This window comes from Emys orbicularis, chromosome 11 (assembly GCF_028017835.1).
Source record: "Emys orbicularis isolate rEmyOrb1 chromosome 11, rEmyOrb1.hap1, whole genome shotgun sequence".
Taxonomy (NCBI): domain Eukaryota; kingdom Metazoa; phylum Chordata; order Testudines; family Emydidae; genus Emys; species Emys orbicularis.
In genome coordinates, this window is record NC_088693.1 from 45806377 (window position 1) to 45828117 (window position 21741).

A 21741-nucleotide genomic window follows, 5' to 3' on the forward strand; every position below is an offset into this window, starting at 1 on the left:
ATAGCGTGAGGGGCTGTCGTTCTTCAGAAGTACACTGTCATTTCGTTGAGCACAGGTAATATCTGAAGAAAATAACCATCCAGAAAGGACCCCGTTGTTTTCTGTTCACATGTTTCTGGCCCTGAGTATCTTTCTGTGCCATCCCTTTAGACCTGTGGTCATATGGAACTAGGTGACTGCCATTCCCTTCGAGTATACTGTCAGTCCTTGTCAATACATGTTTCGCTTTAATGTAATTTATCTCCTTTTAGCTGATTTAGTATTTTCTGCACCGATTACACTAGGATGCTATTACTTCTATATGCCCCATTATTTTTTACTGTATGTTCTACACTCAAATTTCCTCTTTTATGGGAGAGAATGTATTAAGAATTCTGTGGAGCAAGTTAGCATTAATATACTGGAAAACATGGTGAAATGAGACTTTCATTTACAATTCTATGAAAACACTGAAGCTAAAATATCATAACAGGAAAACAAGAGACTATTCCATTTTCATTTATCTGAGGAAAAACAAAATAAAGTGTACACAACTGTCTGGAAAAAAAATCAGTTCAACCAATATTATTATTATGATTACTTATTATTTGTATAGCAGTATTATCTAGAGGCCAAAAACAGGCAGGAGATGGTCTCTACCCCTAAAGAGCTTCCAATCTAAAGAGACAATGCACAGAAAATGAAAATAAGAAATAATCAGAAAATTCAGGATGAGGGAAACAGTAACAAGGACCATGTATTTACCTGAGCTGGCTGGTGACAAGCAGCAGTCATTATGATGAGTGAGAGAGTTGATCCAATTGGAGGTCAAACAAGGTAGTGAGGACGAGAGGGCCAGAACCCAAGGGTCAAATGAGATTTCATTGTGGAAGTTGCTAAGGAGGAGTGAGAGACTGAGGTGAGAGAATTGGGAGTCAAAAATCAGGTGGTTGGGAAAGTAGGGGAGCAGATGATTGAGGGGGAGAGGAGAAGGAACTTGAATGGGGAGGAGGGAGGATTGGTAATGGCTTGATTGAGAGACAAGCCATACACCCCCAACTTGATCTTCTGGGGAATATTAAGGGGCAAGGTGTGTGAGAGAAGAGGTGGATGTAAAAGATGGCAGCTGCGGAGGAAGTGTCAGTGAGGGATTGAATACAGGTCTCAGCGAGTGCCAAGAGATGGCGGAAGCGAGAACTGCAGAGGCTGTGGATGTCAGTGATCTTCTTGGAGCCAGCATTGCAGGGGGAGCGGAGGAGGAGAAGGGAACATGTAAGGTACCACATGGAACGTTCAAGAGCTGAGAGATGTTCAGCACTGGATATTACAGAGATACCTGGAAATTAACTTTAGCAAAAGAAAGCCCATGCTCAAAGACTGCTTTGAGAGCCAGTTATAATGTGACAATAGCGTGGGTCTGTGGCAATGAAGCTACTCGGTATCCTGAAAAATGGGTACATTGGAGTAGTCATTGAAATTAGAGCTGGCTGAAAAATCTTGACATTTTTCATATGGAAAAAATGGGAATAATTTTTCCATTAATATTTTTGTGAAAAAATTGATCATTTTGAATCAGCTCTAGTTGAAATATAGATCTTATTCAGAGGTCAGTCAGGAAAAGAAGGCTCAATTAATGTACAGTTGGATGTATCCTTTGAGCAATGCCAAAGAGCTGATTTTTATATATATAAAATTGTACAGTTACTCATGTGTAGCTTGCCTAATGGTGAGCCCCCGCCCCCACACACAATATATGGCAAAGTCATCATAAAACGCTATGTCTAACTTTACAGTGGGACGGTGTACTTGACTGGAAAATAAAAATGTATTGCTGAATACCTGACGAATTAGTACTGGTTGAGGGGGTGGCAATTCATTGGTCACAGGTCCATACGGCTATGATATCTGCAAATTGAACAGTGATTTAACACAGCTGAGGAGCCAACAATGCACCATAGATTCTAGCGACATGGGTATTTGTCTGTGCCTAAACAAGCATTTTAGTATCAATATTTCTCCCAATTAAGAGAATAAGACATAGAATAGCCTTTCCAGTTTAGAACAAAGGTCCATATAGTCCAGTACCATATCATAGTGTCATACTTCAGAGCAAATGCGAGCAAATGCAAGTAACCCCATAGTGGACAATTATGGACTAAACTATTCATAGGTGAAGTTTCTTCCTGACCCTTATCAGTTTGTGGCTGATTTATACCATATACCAAGCACAAGCGTTTATATCCCATCATAAAAATTAATCCTCCCTAATGCAACTGAGGATGTTCCCCTTATCCATATAAATGTCAAACCTTTTTTTGAACCCTACTAAGCTCTTGCATTGTATGGCAGTGAGTTCCACAGCATATTTATTCACTGTTAAAAAATTGTTTCCTTTAATTAGGTTTAAATTTGTTGCTTTTCAATATCTCATTCTTGTATAGGAACGCCAAATGTAGCTCCCTCACACCATTCATTGTTTATTTCTCTATCTTGTCTCCATTCAAAACTAAAAAGTTCCAATCCTGGATTACATCTCCCATCATGCATCACTATATCTCCTCTTGATGTATCAGTTTGTATTTGTCAAAACAATTTCATTTGCTATCCTGCCTTTCATTCCCCCTACCATTGCTAGGTCCCTTTGAAGTTATAACTTTCATTTACCTATCTACCAGTAAATAATTTATTGTCATAATCCCCCTCACCTCTGAGCACCCTCTTGCAGCTGGGTGCAATAATGACCACGGTCACCACCTCAGTTTCCACTCTCAAGCTCCTTCAAGACTCCACCACAAGTTCTCTTGGACCCAATATTATACCTACCAAGGGCTAATGTATTATTCCACAGAGTGCAAATAGTCCTTACAAGTTCCAAAACACACTCCATTTATCCCATGTACAGTGCAGTCCCCATAAACCCAGTTCCAGAATCTTCTGCTGTACCTGGGCTTTCCATTAAGTCCTACCTATTCTTTTACTGGAACAACCACCCTGGGTTCTTTCATCAGAATAGCCACCTTGCAAGCCTTTGCCTGGGAAAGGTAAGCAAGCTAGCCACTCTGCTGGTCTTCTAGCCCTCAGGTCTCTTCAGCCTTCCATACCTGGCTGTCTAACTGAAGGCTGTCAGCAGGCTTGCCCCTCTGATGGTCTCCTGCCCTCAGCTTTCCACAGTGAATTCCAGCAACTCCCTCCAGGGACCTACTTCTTCTTAGCATATGCACAACATGCCTCAGGTGGCATGTGACCAGGATTCATCACCGAATTTGGTCCACTGGTTGGATCATTAGCTTCCCCGGCCCGGGCTGGGTACCGATGGGAAGTGCGACGTGAACACTGACCTACTCCCCAGTCATAGCTGTCTTCCTCTCATTTATTAGCCCCAGATGCTGCCCCACCTTCTTAATCAAGTCAACCTAGACCACAGCCAGGCAGGCACAGGGGAGCTGGACCCACTTCACTTACTGGAGCCAGCCACCCTGTGACACTTATGTCACCAGCAAAGTGGCCAACCTCTCCATTCACCCTCTTTCCCACATCACTGATAAATCTATTATTTCAGGCACCCCGCTATTACCCTTTTGTCATGTTGAAAATTGACCATTTAGTCTTACATTTTGTTTCCTGTATATTAACAGAATCTGCAATGGCACATCCCCTTGTGTGTGTTGGATGGCATGCAGTGGAGGTGAGTATATGTTTAGAGTCCACATAGTTCTGTTTCCAGAGATTGTTCTGACAAAGACCCTTAGTAGTCTCTGATGCCCCCTGGTGCTTGATGTGATGTGATGGGTAAGCAGCCATCGCTGCAAACAAACTGCTAGGAAAGTGTTAACTCAAGTCTTTTCCTATTTTAAAATTATACTAATTGTTTTATAACAAACCTTCCCCCTTTTATTTTTGACTGTTCTTATCTGATGAGACTGCAATAATTTCATTTGCACACTCTTACATTTTACACATGGCTCTTCAATGAGTTTGGTTAGAATTTGGTCAACCCCGCCTTCAGGTGTTATAGATAGCTTAAGTGTCAGAGTAATACTCTGCACTTCTGTAGCGCCTTTCAGCTGGGGAACACAAAGCATAAAAAGCAATGATTTTAGCCTCACAGCACCTTTGTGACGTAGGTAAGGATTATCCTCCTCATTCTACAAGTGTGGAAACTCAAGCACAGAACAGTTCAGTGGTCACAATGTGGCAATGCTAGCTATTGGCTATCTGTCCAGATTCTTGTAACTAGGCCTTGGAAGGATTCTTTTTTTAAATCGACAAACGTTGATTTCACCGTACATACACAAACTGATGAGAAAACATTTCCATCTATAGTAATCGAAATTTACAGATAAGCAAAGTAAGAAAACTGGTGCTTGAGAACTTATTAGAGTTTGATTTAAGGATATTTGTTTTGTAGATTTTAACATGTAATGTTGACAAGTTGTATTTTAAAGGTTATAAAGCTTTACCTTTTGAATCTCAATGTCTACTGTCATTAAATAATTATTGTCCTAATTCCCCGCACCAGTATCTGATCCCCCATAATTTCCCACAACTGAAGGTTTAAATGGAAAAACTGCTCATGAACACATATTATCCATCAAAATTAGAAAAAAGTCAAATTCTGCCAACCCTAATTACATGCTGCCTCTTTCCTCTTCTCTTCAATGCTGCTTCAAGCCATGAAGGAGCATAATAAATCTAAAAAGGTCATTGTTACTCTTTGCTCTGCAGACAGTGAGTTGTGTAGTCATTCTTATCTGCTCCAGTAAGGCATTTGAAAGTTTTAACCTGTTCCTGAGAAATCTGATGAGCTTTCCCCATAAAGCTAAGAGCTTCATTGTTCCTGAAGAAAGTGGATGGCAGACAAGAACACAGCCCGAGAATGAGAGGCACTCCAGCGAACGGCATGGGGAATGTTCCATGGAGAACTTTGAAAATTAACAATGATATTCTGAAACTGACCCAGAATCCTGTGGGGGAGCCAGCATAGTAAGTAGAACACTGGCTAGAAGTTCTCTTAGGTCCCAATTCAGCAAGGTAATTAAAATATTGTTAGTGGATAGGTGTGCTTGGAGGTAGTTCTTCATTAGCTTCTGTGTTATGTTACCCCAAAATGTGAGGTTTGACATTAGGATGTAATTTGCATGGTCTGCTGGATCTCAAAATGGTTTTGAGACAACTAGCTGAACTATAGCCTAGTTTAGGGTGGATGGTAGGTTCCCCTCTTCACAGTTGGTGTAGACAGTTGTTCAGCAGCATTGCCAGGTGCTTCTGAGCATCTTTTACCAGCCAAAATGGCCATGAGTCCAAATCACAGGTGATAACTGATTTCTTTCAGCACTGCCTTACCCCAAGAACATGCTGAAATCTGTGTGACGGGAAGAGAGGTGTATTCTGTCATGGGGTTGGTGTATGATTACTGCCATCTGGAGAGGACTTGCCATATGCAGTTGATCTTCTCTGAAAAGTATATTGTCAGTTCCTTACATTGTACTGAGCTAGCTTCTGGAGCGCAATGGATTCAGTCTAGGTTGACAGAGCAAAGGAAAGTTTTACAGAGCACGATTCAGCTGCTTTGATAGAGGAGGGGAAAGGATCTCTTAACTTTTACTTTGGCTGTAATGTAGAATTTAGTAAACTTTTGCAGTAGATTTATCTATAATGATTGTGTTTCTGCAAATTTCATGATTGTGTTTCATGCTCCAATTTCCTTTCTTTCTACTTCAGCTCATGAAAACCATTAGAGACTGAAGGCAATTTGCAGACCCGGTCGACAGGGATAAGGATGCAAGAGTGTCAGTGCTAGTGACTACTCTGTAGCCATGTGTCTCCCAATTCCTTGGCTTCTCGGTTCATGGGTTGGTTAAGGTACTTGTGTGCATGAAACTTAAAGAATGGACTATGATGGCTGAACCTTCTTGTTTATAAATATGAGTGTTGGTGTCTGCTCGAAGGAGGTAGAATAGTCCGACCAAGGCAAAGGTGTACTTATTATATTCCTCAAGCCCACTTATAAGCCAAAGAGTTAATTTAAGAATGTGACAAAACTATGTGCTGAACTGAAGATCACCTTTATGAGATCCATGATGGACAGCAGATTTGGGCATAATCTGCATGGATGCTGAAATCTCCTAGAAAGATGAGCCCTGGAGACCCCAACATCATATTAGTCAACATCCCTCCTGGGAACCCTTTCCTGCTGGGAGATCTACAGATTAGCAGGATTCCTAGACAGGTTTTTTATTCATCAATTTTCAGATGACATGGATGTACTCAAATTATTCTTTTTCCTCGCCTCTTTTGCATGACTGGATGGCATAGCACAGCTACTATATCCTTGGTTTTGAGCATCCTGGTGATATTGTGCATGGCAACTTGGGATGAGTTTGGTTAGCCTGGAACTGTGGTGTCATCTAACCTGATTTTAATAAGGCAAGTCAGAGTGGATTTCTCAACCAGCTGTGAGGGTCAGAGACTAAACAGTTTTTTTGATCAGGCATGAAGCAGCATGAGTTTGAGCTCTGTTAATGTAAGCACTGTACAAACATAGAAACACATACAATTACTTCATGTAAGAGCTTTTGAGGGAATGAAATAATTGCTCTACCTCTGTGGGTACTCTTTACCACATTGTAGTAAAGGACACAGCTAGTGGAGATCTATTCCTGAGTACTGAGGAGCGGTGGAGGAAAACATGCTATTCTTCCACCCAGTTCCCTTTTTTTTTTTTTTCTTTTTCTTCTGGGAATATAACCTTAGCCTACTAACTTTCAACCCTGTGCCTTATATTGTATATACTATATATTACTCATCTGTATTGTGCCTTTTGAGTTTGTCAATAATGTTTTAACTGATAAGGAATAATACAAAGAAAACGAGTAGATTTGGAGCTTTGTAAACCGTTTTCACATACTCATTTATTTGTTGGATAGGATTCTAAAAATGCACAGTGTAGGAATTTCAAAGAGAGTCAGCAGTTTCCTCAGTGCAGGAAACTAAACAGGTTTTGTTGTTGTTGTTTTGTTTTTGCAGAATTTCACACATTCTGAGTCATGTGACAGTTTTCACCAATGGGAACTATACTTTGCCAAGTCTCTATAGGCTTATCACTATGAATTTGGCCATGTGTACCTCCATGAAAGATTTGCTAATTTTTCTTTATAAAAATAAGGTAAATATCACACAAGCATTTTTGCTAGAGCTATGTCCTATCTAGATATTACACCACTTCAGAGTATGTTTGAGACGAAAGACTAGGCAAATAGTAGAAAATTATACATTGAAGTCTATTAAAATTGTCATCAAAGTGAACATGATTTGACAATTTAAATTGACTTCTCATGGGTTCCAAAATTATTTTATCTTTGGACTGATGCTGAGATGGAGATACTGTGTATAAAACACTGACCTCACTGGGAGCTGTTAGGTGCTTGGCACTTTTGAAAATCAGGCCATCTGCTTAGGCACCCAAGTGGATTTAGGAACCTAACTTTAGGCACCTATTTTTAAAAATCTTGGCCTCCATATATTGTCCCAGTTCAATCCCCAGTCACATGAGAGCAACTCCACTGTCCAAGAAATTGCTCAGTTAATGATTTTCTTTTTGCACTAGCATCAATACGAACTAGTCACAGGGAAATAACTACTCAAAGTCCTATTCATGCTATCATCAAAGGCCAAGAGACCAGTCTTGCCCAGGGATGAAATAGAAACAAAAATAAGCAGAACTCAGGAATCATGATATGCATTAAAAAAAAACTAAACAACTTAGAGTAATTTAGGGATAAGAATAACCACAAGAGAAGTTATTTATGGCTTTCAAAATCAGGGATATAGTACAAAGTGAAATAATCTTTTGATGGAAGATGTCCGGAAGCAGCTTCATCAGCATATTTTTCCCACTATTTTGAAAGTAGCATCATGTTCTTATTTATTCTACTCTAAAATAGTGCTCTTTATTTTTATTTAACCAACTAATCCTTTTTTAAAAAAACAACAACACTGCATAATATTCACTATAGGCATTAGCAGAAATACTACAAGAAAAAGTAAAAGGCAACCATCCGAAATTCAAATTTGACGAGGCAGGATTAGACAAAGAAAATAAGCAAATAAGGGTGGCTTCAGTTAAGTTTGTTTCTGTCTAGTGTTCTGAACCACTGCTGTTTACAAGATATGAGAACATCTTTTCAGCTAACCGATGCGCATACTAAAGCATTTTAAAGTTGTACTTGAGCATTTGACAGCCACTCACTACATTAATTTTTCTGTTATAGTTGCAACTTTAACCTCAAGAGGACTATAACATACATAGGGAAGCAGTGTCACACAACTCTCCCGCCTGAAAAGATACAGCAGGTTGAGTTACATATTTATTAAATATTATAAAAAGATGCACACATTGCGGTGCCACATCTCATTTACTGGGGGCCCCAGCAGCAGCCAGGATCACTTTATTGAAAGCTCATCACATTTTAGTTGCAAACATAAAAGCGAATGAAACAATAGACGACACAGATTAGACTTTGGGACGAAGACGGGGCACACTCACCCTTGAAGCACCCCCTCCGCTTCCATCCATGCACATTGTCACCAGTATCCTCGGCTCAAGCACCTCCTGCAGGCTGTCTGCCTCTCACTATGTCTTCCATGGCTCAGCACCTCACCCAAGTCACATAAGTCACTCCCCTTCCGGGGTAATAAAATCCCAACTGAAAGGAACAAAACCCTTCTCTCTTTCCACACTCAATCCTCTGCACACTCTTCGCCCCGCTCCTGGGCTCTGCAGAGTTCCGCCTCACTCTCCCCAGAGGCCTGGCTCCTCCCACGCAAATGACCATCAGGGCTCCTTCTCTGGAGCTTCTCTTCTCCCCAGCTGCCCTCTCCCTTCAGTCAGTCTCAGGGTACAAGCTCCTCTGTTTTTTCTTTCCACTCTAGTCTGGACCTTCTTCCATCATCCAACTCTCTTAGCCTTGCCTCTCTTTCAGAGCCTTTTCAAAGCCCTCACCCAGTCCTGCCCTTCTCTCAGAGCCCACTGCCAGGGGTGTCCTTTTTCCTGCAGCACAGCTTTTCAACCCAGCCTTCTCCTAGCCCAGTTCGGATACCAGGGCTTACTCTTCCTCCCCCCCTCCCCCTCCCCGCCCTGTCCCCTTCCCCCCAAGGGCTTCCTTTTTACTTCCTCTCTATTCCCAGAAAGTGACTGCAGACTCTCTCCCTATCAGGAGCCCGCCAGCTTTTCTGCCGCCCTAGGCGGCGGAAGGTCCCACCCTGAAATGCCGCCCCCCACAGAGGCGGCGGAAGGTCCCGCCGCCGAAATACCGCCGCGGTTGCCGCCTCCCAAATTGTAGCGCCTTAGGCGACCGCCTAGGTCACCTAATGGGTTGCGCCGGCCCTGCTCCCTATGAGCCTATTGTACTATAAACGTCCTCTCTTTATAGTAACCAGCCTGTTCCTGCCCAAGTGGGCTTCATGTCAATTAAGCCTGGCTCCCCCTCCAGGTGCAGCCTGGTACATTAATTGGCCTCTCAGGCCCACATTAGCCCATTCGGGGCCTATGTGGGGTACACACGCCATTACAGGGACAGAGACAAGTTTAGCTGCAGATCATAGTACTTTGCACTGTCATTTGGGAGACTTGTTTTCTCTCATTTACTTAGCTGAGAGTGCTGGGGTGACACCACATTGAACAGGCTGGATTGGCCTCATGTCTCTCAATAGACAATTATCCAGCCCGTGAAAGAGTGCCATGAAAGGCTCCAAAGGAAGACCTGTTCATGCCTTGCCTGGAAAGAGTATGGTGGCCAAAATAAGTGTGAAATAGAGAACTTCATTATATCATGATCTGAAAGACAAAGGGAAATGGAAATTTCCCTTTGAAAATACAGGATATGTAAGAAGAGCTACCTCACACCTTCAGATCATAACCACTTTTGAATGAAGTCTTTCTCAGAAAGCTGACAAATGGTACTAAACCAGTTATTTAAAGACAGCTTCATTCTCACATCACACAGGTGGTGTGACAAAGAATGTGCTTAATATTAATGATGACCCATGTTGCCATCTACAGCACCATTTCACTGTTCCCAAACTTTTGACTAATTTTGGTGAATTTAACCCTCAAATCCATTCCTTATAGCTTCCTCAAACTTTTGCAGGCATCCTGTGCTTCTCAGGTAAGTCAGCTGATCATGATTCTTTGAGGCAGATACTTCTTCTCCACTGTAGACTAGGTGAGTAGGCCATGCTGACTTTTTCACCAGTGCAGAGGACCTGACAATAAATACAAATATTTTATGGCCCTTATCCTATAATTATTGTGTACTCAACCGCTTCTAGGTTGGTGTCTCAGTTGCTACCATAATACAAATATCAAATAATAATATTAGTGCAATCCATTTTTATCTCATAGTAACCACTGTCCTAAAAATACTTTATTCATTCCTTTAACTTTGCAACTGTTGCGTTTCTAGCTCTGGCACTGCAGTAGAATTTCAACAGGTATTCAGATTCCATAGTGTGGTATGGAAACATACATAGAACAGAAATACTTATTGCTATTCAGAGAGTCATTTACAGCCAGGAATAAGAGCATTTGATGAAGATGGAGCAGACAACTGACCGTGTCAGTCAAGCTGTTCCTAAACATGTACTGCCACAACCCCGGCATTCTGTTATCATTGGTGGGGCCTTATGCTATTAGAGGTAGGGGAGTCAAGCAATGAGTTATCCTTCTCTTCCCAGTTCTGCTGCTAGAAGGGGAAACTTGCTTTCCCTGCTGATTCTGCTGTCAGAATGGGACAAAAGTGTCAGGCAATTAGTTACTTTCCACTACTGCACCATCTGCCAAATTGAGGGGATGGGGGACTAAGTCATGAGTTCCTAATCCTACAAGGGATGCCCACATGCGTGTAGCCCAAAGCATGCACCAATAACAACTACACATCTGTGTTCTGTCACAATAGCCACTGAGCCATGTCCAGGAAGCTGAGCTTCTGAAAAGGATATCCACAGGAGTTGATGAGAGCATACCTGATGCCTCTCCATTTTGCCCAGGAACAGTGCTTTTGATGGTAGGATCAAAAGAAACAGCATCCAATGCACATATTCAATGTTTGTGGAAAGGAAATGCAGGTATCCCTCACAGGCAAGTGTCCTGAACTTTTCAGATCAATCTGAACTGTCCTTAGTTGAGCTTTGCACTCATTGCACCTCACAATGCTAGCTCTTTTCTCATAGTTGTAATGAGTTGATGGAAAAGAACATACGTAATAGGTACATCAGTAGTGATCTGGCTGATGTCAAATTATGAAGAATAAGATTAGTCACCAAGTTCACGGTATGTTGTTTTCGTATTACTGTCAACAAAATTCGCATTTTCCCCTCTGGCTCTGACTGTACCATACCTCTTCAATAACCTACTTTATATACCTTTTTTATGTAATCCCTTTTTAAAAGTCAGCTGACAACATAGAAATAATAAACAACATACGAAAGGAAAACACAGCTTCTTAAGAGGGAAGTGTCATCCCTTGGGACTTGATGTCAAAGGAATGAATATTCATTCAAATAAACATCTGTTACATCAGCAAGTTGCTGTAATAAATCTGTTTGAAGATGAAGATACAAACAGCTGAAAAATCACATCTAGTTTGTCTTTTCACTTAATCCCTGTTAAATGGGCTCTCTTTTTATTTTCATTTTACATCCTAAAAGCCAAACAGGAACCAGTATGTGGTAGCTGATATGGTGAGCAACCTTTGACCAGTCTAATTATACTCAACCTGCATTATCATTTCATAATTATCCTTCTCTGGATATGTATTGCTGGGATGTATTGTTCATTTTCACCTATAATAAAATATTATTTAAAATACTTAATCCTGACTTTCAAAGTTATCTGAATCTACTAGGCACCATATTGTAGCATCATCCACATCTTAACAAAAGCCTTGTAGTGCTGACTGTTAGATTTTGATATTGCCATGTCTCTCTTTTACTAATTATGCCCAGATTGCTCATCATACTAGATACTGTTTATGCTAGGAATTTTCTACAGCATACCTCAGGGGCAAATTGCCTGTAGTGGTGAGCAGGGAATTCTCCATAGCGTACTTTAACAAACAAACCTCCACTATTTCTCCACATCACATCACTACACTCTTCCACCAAACCTTTAGCATACTTTTCATTTGTACTAACTTCAGTTACCCAGAGGACTGTCAACTCAGACACATCCAATTGTTTATTCCTTTTAGACCACAGAGTACACAATCTGGCTCCTTGTTCCCATTAAGCCTAAAAAAATACAGTAGTTTTAAGTCATTTGGCTAAAGGTGTGCACTGTTTTGTTGGCAACACTTTTCGAAAAAAGCAACAGAGGGTCCTGTGGCACCTTTAAGACTAACAGAAGTATTGGGAGCATAAGCTTTCGTGGGTAAGAACCTCACTTCTTCAGATACTTTTCGAAAGAGATTTCTTGTTAATCACTGTATTTGGTCTTTGCACAAACATTTCAAGTAATACATTATTTTAAACAGTCCTTTCCCATCCCATTCTCACCCATCCACATCAGCTACTATCTACTCTACAAATATTGTTGGGCTATGATCAATTTTCCAATACAAGGTGATTTAATTTTCAATATGATCATCTCTTGCACAAGGTTGAAATATTCAGTTTTTCATCCTTCTTGTGCTAGATTCATACTGTCCCCACTTTTGCCATGTACAAATACCCTAGCTGTTGATTGCGCTTAGTTATTTACATCATATAGTGGACTAGTAACCACCAGAAATTACTCTATGCATGACTAGACAGGGGAAGGAAATGACTCTCCCTCCTAAACCAGCTTCTCTGTAAAATGATCCTCCAGCTGGCATATATTGTGATCATTATTCTTGACACCTCTCCCCCCTAAAAAATAGATTTTACAGCTTGTATGGCTGGTCATTTATGGAGTATCTCAGATCAGCATGCTGTTGCCAGTACTTTAGAATAAACAGGATTTTGAATACATATTGCTAACTTTGTTGCTGTTTGTTTTATGTAGTTGTGAATGCATATCTCCACCTCTTTTTGCAGCACAGTTGCACAATAATACCTTAAGGCCTGGATTATTCTAGTGCACTAAGAGAAGCTGTGTAATTTAGATGTAAAGAAAGGGGGCATGGAGCCAAAAGTTGGCTGGATGCTCTAGGACACAGGTGCCAAATAAGAGTTTTTACAACTTTCTTGTACTAGGGTGTTTAGATTTTTTGTTTGTTTGTTTTTGTTTGTGGAAAGGTAGCAGCAGCACTTCTTGCCTATTTTGATGGTACAGTTTCTGGGTTTGTGGCCATTATTTGTCAAAATCCAGACTGATCCAAATGCCGAATCAGAGTTTTTGTGGGGCTGTGCTGCTAGAGGACAGCAAGGTCTGGAATTTTAAGGGGCAGTAAGAGCAGTTAACCATCTTCTCTATTTACACATTTTTAATTTCAGGGCTGGGGGCCCAAAAATTGGCTGGATCCAGAAGGCCCTGGATTTCTGAGGCACTCCTGTGCTAGGGCACATTGGGGCCCGGCTTTTGCTGGTGCAGCAAGAAAGACTGAACATTTGAGGCAGTGGGATTTGGTGCTGGGGACAAAACCTGGCTGGATTTAGTTTTCACTCAGACTCGACATGCCGTATGTTAAGGCACTATATTATTCAAACCCAACCAATCCCAGTGCCCAGATACATACATTTACTCCTGAGTGACCTGCCTCTTTACACCGCAGGTTCAGTGACTATAAACAGCAGTGAGTAAGAGAGGGGGGACCGGCAAAAGCAGAGCAAGTCAGTTTCCTTGCTCTGGCGAGGCCCCAGCAGGATTTTGCACACTTGTGCATGGCACTGAAGTAATTTCAGGATCTCAGGCTCTCCCTCCCGTAGTGGCTGCTCGGGAGTTGCAAGCTTGCGAGAAAGGTATTTGTATGGGGGGAAGGGGAGACGGGACCAGCCACTAGTAAGACACACAAGCAAGGTCCAGGCTGCCAATGCCAACTTGGGGGCTACACAGGGACCAACTCTTTGTCCTTGGCCAGGCCGGGAGAACGCACGCTCCCTGCAAAGGTAGAGGAGCGAGAGAGCGTGCGCGTGCCCCAGCCCAGAGGGGGGCGCGCTCTACCAGCCAGGGAGCGAGCGCCCCCTCCCCCGCCCCCATGTCGTTTGGAACTTTGCTGACTGCAACATTCTGAATCCGAACGTAGCGACACAAGGGGGCGGAGGCGATAGAACGCTCGGCTCTTCCCCGTTCCATCCGGCCTCCTTCCCCCGAGGGGAAGATCGCCTTCTCTCTCTCCCCTCTTACCCCCTGCCCCGCCGCGGGAGCCCGCTTTGCAAAAAGGGGGCACGCCAGCGCCACCCTCCGGCCACCGAGCCGCACTGCAACCTCCCCCCGTCTCTCCCCCCTGCTCCGACTCTCAATGTTCCACACTGCCCGGCCACAGAGCCTCCTCTGCTGCTTTATATCCCCCCGGCTTCCTCCAGCCCCTCCACCGATACTGTATCCCCTTCCCTCCCCCCCTCCATCCCTCCCCTCCGACCTAACACCGGGACAGGACGCCTGCGAAGGTAAAGGAGAAGCGGGTTAGGTGGCTGCAGCAGGAGCCTGGGCGAGCTTGGTGGGGGGAGGAGGAGAAGGAGGCGGCGCGGGGGGGGAGGTTGGTAGAGGGAGCTTTGTTCTTGTTTTCAGCGCTTGCTGCCTGTCGGTGGCCGGGAGAGAGAGGAGCCGGGACTGAGTTCACGCCTCACTTGGTGCACACACACCATGCTGATCCTGGAGAGCCTCCTACCATAACAACCCCTCCGTACCCTCCTCGCTGGGAGCTCGATCTCTCCCCACAAAGCCGGGGGAGGGGGGGGGGAGAGAAGAGGGCGAGTGTGTGTGCAAAGCTGCATTTCAACCCTGCTGCAATTTCCTACTAGGAGCTTCATTTTCTTTTTCAGCACCCCCCCCCCCTCCAATTTGGGTGCCTTCCGCGTGCATCTATATAATTTCCCCCCCTAAAAATGTCGGTCTGTTTTGTAGAAACTGATCAAGAATCTGTGGCGTTGAAAGCTTTGCAGAAGGTGCAGTTTTAATTAAGCTTCTTCCCCCTCCAGGAGCTTTGTGGTGGCCAAATGCAATTCTTGCTGCTGGCCATGTAAATAACCGAGGCTTCTGCTTTCTGAGTTGTTTTAAATGTATAGTGTTTAAAAAAAAAAATCACTCCTCCTCCTCACGCCCTTTAAATACAAAGAGACAGAGTGAGTGTAAATTTCAATCTGAAATCGGCCGGAGTGTTATTGGCAATATATTGTCTCAGAGAGAGGGGGTAATCTGGCTGCTTGGACCCAATAAAATACTCTACTCCAGTGTAAATATTTACAGGGTATTAATGACTTTTTAAAAAACATTGTCAGCGAGGTCTGTTACTTACAATGTGTCATAAGTTATTAATGTTCATTGCCTGAAGGACCCTGCTAAAATCCCTGTCTGGGCTTTGAACAAAGTAGACAATTGATATGTTGTCTAAAGTATGAAAAAAATGTGAGTGGGCTTTAAAAAAAACTGGAGATGTCAATATTAAAAAAAAGTGTAAATATTACTTTAACTGTCAAACTGCAACCTAAAGTGAACTCTGCTTTTTTCCCCTCCCCTCTCTTTTCCTCCCCCAAAAGTTCACCACGATGTCCAGTGACAGGCAAAGGTCAGATGATGAAAGTCCAAGTACCAGCAGTGGTAGTTCAGATGCAGATCAGAGGGACCCACCAGCACCAGAACCTGAAGAGCAAGAAGAAAGAAAACCTTCTGCAACCCAACAGAAGAAAAATACCAAACTATCCAGCAAAACTACTGCTAAGCTATCCACTAGTGCTAAAAGGTAATGACTATAAGAAGTGATTGTTAAACATTCTATCACTGTATTTTTTGAGCTATAATATTTGCACTGCATTTTTAAGACAGACGGATTCTTGCAAAGCTGTATTAGGGAGTCATTTACTGAATTACAAACTTTTTTGAGTTAGGTGGCTGTCAATCAATAGCTTCAATAATGCGACGGTTAGTAAGCTAACCATTAAATAAACTTGTCACATTTCTTTGGAAGAGACACTTAAGAACTTTATAACTTTAAAAATTAAAATACTGGCTTCTAAAAGCTTTTATTCGCTAACATGAATTTTATCCTTGCAAGAAGTATGAGAACTATAAACATCTTTTTCACCTGAGTTCAAAGGCTTAGCCTTTCTTCCTTTATTTGTGTAGAGTACCATCCTTCTGGTGTATTTCAATAGATTGTGTGTACTGTTGACAATCAGTGCTATTGAATATAAAAATATTTACAAAAACTTAACTGGCACAAAAATAGATGGTTTTAGGATTGTACTTATAACTTCCTTTTCATGCCAACATACAGTATATCCTTTATACACAGTAACCTAATATAATGTGTTATTCTGTAGTTCTTCCTTTGGAAAAACTACCAACTTCAGTAGGACATTTGTCTTAATAGGGCCTGCAGAATCAGACTCTGGAGATTAATATATAGCCTCTACCTTTAAGTGTCAAAAACGTCACAAACCTCTTGTAGTCTATTTGATAAATATCTGTATTTACATATAAAATTTCTGTCAGACTGGCTTTCAGTAAGTGCACACTGATCATTTTCTTTAACTTCAGACATGTGAAACAGGCAGACTTTAAATCCCTTGATCTGCTGTGGTCTTTTGAGATAAGACACAATTTATTAATCCTTTCCCTTAAATTCACTTTTCCTTAGGAATACATATTATATTATGGCCAATAGCAAATAGATCTGAAGAGTAACAGTGGGAAAAGGATTTTTTAATTTTAGAGTCAGTTCTCTATTGAACAACTTTGTGCTTTGCTTATTCAGCATGGACACTATAGCTCAACCTTTCATAAAGATCTCAGGAGTTTTATATTCCACTTTAGTAAATATTCCTTGAAACGTTAAAGTGTTAGCCATAAGTAGAATACTACCTGTATTTTCCACTGATTTTTGTACTTGTAAAGAAATAGAGGTCTAAAATAGTAATAGCTAAGGTAGATACTTTAAATCAGGCCTGGTCTACACTTGAAACTGAGGTCAACCTAGCTACATTGCTCAGGGGCCAGGCTGTGAAAAATTTCGTACCATGTGACATAATTAGGTCGACCTAACCCCCACTGTAGATGCAGGTAGGTAGGTGGGAGAAATCCATCGACCTAGCTATGTCCTCTTGAAGGGATGGATTTACTATAAGTGACAGAAAACCCCCTTTTGTCGCTGTAGTAAGCGTGTACACTACTACAGCAACGTTGCTTGACACACTACAGCTGTACCATTTGTCATGTGAACATACTCTCAGTAAAGAAGCTAATGTATTTGATTGTTTTTATAACTTGTAGTATAATATGTTTAAGATAATGCTTTTGCCAGCCCTTTTGAAAAGCTTGAGATGTATTGTACAGAAAATCTCACCACTGAATTTTTCCGTGCAACTTTACTTTCCTTAATCATGATGGGGTCTGATTCCACATATCTTGAGTAGTTCTGAGTCATCTAATTGAACTTAATGGGACTATTCCTGAAAGGTCTTTCAGGATCAGGTTCTGTTGATCTCATTTAAATTGGAAACATTAGCATACTGACAGCTGTTCAATCTTATTTTATGGGCCTTCTTTTCTAAAAAGTAAGTATCTCTTGTTTTACAGACAATTAGCAGCAAGAAACAAAATTTCTTTAGTCTTAGAAGTAATTTAATACACACCTTTTAAACCAGGAGTATTTTTCTGGATAACTTGTTTAATTGGCAAAAAGTTTAGAAAATATTCTGGATATTATTAACACTTCTATAACTACACCTCTACCCCAATATAACGCTGTCCTCAGAAGGCAAAAAAATCTTACCGCGTTATAGGTGAAACCGTGTTATATCGAACTTGCTTTGATCCACCAGAGTGCGCAGCCCCGCCCCCCCCCCCCAGCGCTGCTTTACCGTGTTATATCTGAATTCGTGTTATGTCAGGTCGCGTAATATCGGGGTAGAGGTGTACTATCAAAGGAGACAGTGACTATCATGGATTATTTCTGATTAAGATAATGATTTATTTTACTAATATTATATAAAAACAGCAAAAATACTGTATTGTCTTGGGGGAGGAGATGTACCAAAAGGTGTGTACAGAAGCAAAGTTGATTCTCCAAGAATTATTCCAGTAATAAAAGCAGCTTGGGAAATTTTTAGAGTCACTATTTAAATACTGTATGAAGTAGCATGTAAAATATTGTCAAAAACATGTATTTGTTCACAATATAGCTTGTTAATTCAGTCTCAGTTACAGCTCTGTTACACTGGTTTAAAGTCATTGTCAAATATGCTTGTATAGTCCCCCCCCCCCCTTCCCTCATTTGCATATAAGCTTGAAAAGAAAATCTCTCTGGTAAAAAGCATTTAGATATGGATAATAGTTACTTTTATGAGTACTTGTGGGATATTTCTACCTATATCAGGTGAAAATGTTCTGTTCATTTACTGTATCAAGTAAGAAAAAAGCTGCAAAGTTTCTCTGTTATGGGATTTGGGTTATGCCTCTGAGAACAAAGAGGAAGCAGCCATGTTAGCATTACTGAAGGCACAGCCAATCTTGCATTTAACTGCATGGTGGTAGAGGGCAGTGTAATTCCTGATTTATTCTATAGACTATCTCAAATGCTTTGTGTCTGTTCTCATTTCACCCACAGAATTCAGAAGGAGCTAGCTGAAATAACCCTTGATCCTCCTCCTAACTGCAGGTATGTAACAACTTTTTAAATTGTGGACAGTGATAGGAAATTAAAATGGGTAGAGATGTTTGCTCAGCAGAACAGACAAGCAGTTCTTTAATGTTTGTAAGTGGACAACTATAATACAAACATTGTGTAAGGTAAATTGAACAATTGTCTGGGAACATTTGATAATGTATCACAAAGTTTGGATTTTTAAGTACATGTAGTAGTTGTCTCATTGAGATTGATATGAATGGTAGAGTTTGTTCAGTAGATTTTTCTGTAGAGGTTCATTGTGTATTTTAAAGTCAGTGTTATATAAACTTCCAAATGTACTGAAGCTTTGAAGTTAGTGCTTGTACACAATTTTAACTTACCTTTTGCATGCTGAGATATATGAAAGTGATGCTACAATGCTCTAAAATTTAGATAAATAACTGTGTGAGATTTTTTTTTTACAGTTTTCATCTTATTACAGTGAAGTGGTTTAGAGTAAAGCTGAAGTATTACATTTAAAGTTTCTGTCTGTTAGCCAGAGATTGTATTGTCTTGATAGATGGTATTTTAAGGAAATTCCCCAGTGGAGTGGGAGATTGTTGGTAGTTTTAGAAAATGAAATTAGAGTGTATAAGAGATAAGTGACTTATGCAGTCTTAAAGAAAATTAAGACTAGTGTGGTGCACAATCCGTAAGAAACTTAAACGGTAACAATTGACTAAACTAACTTTTTATCTTTAAAACTTGCTGGAAAATTATCAGCTGTGATGCATATTTATTTTAAGAAGATTTCATGTTGACTGTAAGCATCCAATGTTGAAATCTATAATAAATCTTCTTAGGTTTAAATAAGATACCTAATTTAATGTTACCTTTCTATTATACATATTTCAGCAGGCTGTCTGTGCATAAAGTGTACTTAGTTTAACAGATACTGTGCAATGCCAGCATTGTTCATATGTGAGAATACTGAAAATGTTCTGGAGTTTTATTTTGCTTTTTTGGAATATTGAGTAGTTGGAAGGCTTTGGTAAAAGGAGTTTTTACAACTCAGTAAAGATGTATTTTTTCATATTTTTATCTGGATGACTGGGATTTATCACAACTTTGTTCTTTTATTTGACTCTTACGGTCAGGGTATCTTATCTGGAGAGGTCCATGCCATGGACACCCTGTAATAGTATGATGTATATGTATGTATGGTCACTGTCTTCCCTGATCAAAGCAGTATGGGTCTCCAGTTCTACATCCCCTTCATGTTGGTGCTATCAGAGACCAAAAGGTGGCATGGTATGGGGGAAAGGGTATTACAAGGAAATAAGCCAGAGGTACGTCACCTTTTAATTTCAAAGCGTGTGTTGCTCTTTACCCATTTTGGGCACATTACGTTACAACTGACTTTCAGAAGGAGATAGTTACCCTCTGCTGTAACATCTGATAGGAGCATATTTAGCCTCTGGGAAAATTTGCTCCTCTGGTATCAGTTTAAGTATATCTACATACATAGATAAAGTCTTCAGGGTAGACATGACCAACCAAAGCACGGGGACCATTGTTAAGAACTAGGGAAAAAATAAACAAAAAAGTCTAAAATTATTTGAATTTCTCTGAGAGTGCGCGGAAAAAATATTTTTGGCCAGTGAAGAAATCTATAATTCTGTTCCTATGTGTCTCATACGTATTATATTTAAAGAGAAATTGCACCATTTTCCTCAGTGCAACTGTTTGGCATGTACCTTCCACCTTGTGTAAGATCAGCAATAAATGTGAAAAAGACATTGGCATCACTCTGGAGACAAGTCAGATTTTTGGGATGAACAATTTGGAGAGAGAATTCCATTGACTCCAGGAGTACCATGGATTGGAACTTAAAACAGTTTTTTTTTTCTTTTCCCCTTCACAAAAAGCTTTTCTATTAGGAAATGAATGCAGCATTTTGTTGCATGTAGAACAGTGAAGCGGAAGACATCATATACCTTCTTATAGTACAAATTTGGCAGCACAAACTGACACAGCATGTGCATGATATACCTTAATTGCTCTGCGTGCAATAAGCAACAAAATGCTATATCACCCCTTGCATATTTGAGGGAAATATAATTTCTTGGAGATGGGGGGAAAAAAACAATGTCAGTTAGTTTTAGGCTCATAATATAGATTGTATGTGTGTTTAAAAAGTTAGAGAGCTTTGCTATTCATTACAAATGTCCAGAAGATGTTTCTTAATGTTAATGAAGAGTGTTTTTTTCAATATGACTATAAATGTGCCTGTCTTATTTGCAACCATAATGTTGCAGGATTATGGCAGCACGTAATACAAAATTGAATGGTAACAAAAATGACTCACTGTACAAGCAGAAATGGTAAAAATAAATTAGATTTCTAAAATTCCTTAGTTCTAATAAGGTGATAGTACTACATGAAAGAAAAAAGTATTAGTGTTTAACAGGATGCAGTACAAGGGTTGATTGATATTTATCCATTGTGTAATGTATTTTGTGTAATGTATTAACAATTTTGGTAAAAAAACTGTTGGGGATAATACATCATGGAATAATGTTTAGTTGCTGCTCAATAACTATGAGCATAGTACTGTACAAACTGTTTTCTATGCCATTTAAAAAATGTAACTCGTGTTAAGTGTAATTGTATTAGCTGATGAATATTCAATGTTCAGCAGACACTTGAGGGTCTCAGCAAGTAAATCTGGTCTGCATTTATCTGGCCTAAATTTATCCATTTGTTACAGCTCTGTCAGCAGTACAGGGTTACAGTCAGGATGATGGCTTTAGGTATTAGCACATCAGCCACTGACGTGCATACGTCTGTCTGATTTAACACAAACCAGAATACACTTTTGTTCCATTTGTAGCATTGGGTAAAAAAGTTACTTAAGTACAAAATATGAAATGCACTGAAATTACAAATTAAAAGAAAAAGCTTAAGAAAACTAACCCTTTGTAGCTAGACTCATGTCTGACTGGTGGGTAGACCTCAA

General features: G+C 40.5%; 1 protein-coding gene across 2 annotated transcripts in view; it reads left to right on the forward strand.

The window, feature by feature from the left end:
* Positions 1 to 14501: 14501 nt before the first annotated feature.
* UBE2E3 (ubiquitin conjugating enzyme E2 E3) overlaps positions 14502 to 21741 on the forward strand; it is a 91236-nt gene continuing 83996 nt past the window's right edge. Inside the window, exons 1-3 of one of the 2 annotated variants that reach the window (XM_065413213.1) lie at positions 14502 to 14565; positions 15655 to 15857; positions 18723 to 18773. In XM_065413213.1, coding sequence (XP_065269285.1) covers positions 15664 to 15857; positions 18723 to 18773 — 245 coding nt within the window. In that variant the 5' untranslated portion in view covers positions 14502 to 14565; positions 15655 to 15663. Of the gene's footprint in view, positions 14566 to 14867; positions 15064 to 15654; positions 15858 to 18722; positions 18774 to 21741 lie in introns of those variants that run through there. The other variant, XM_065413211.1, reaches the window with a different exon arrangement.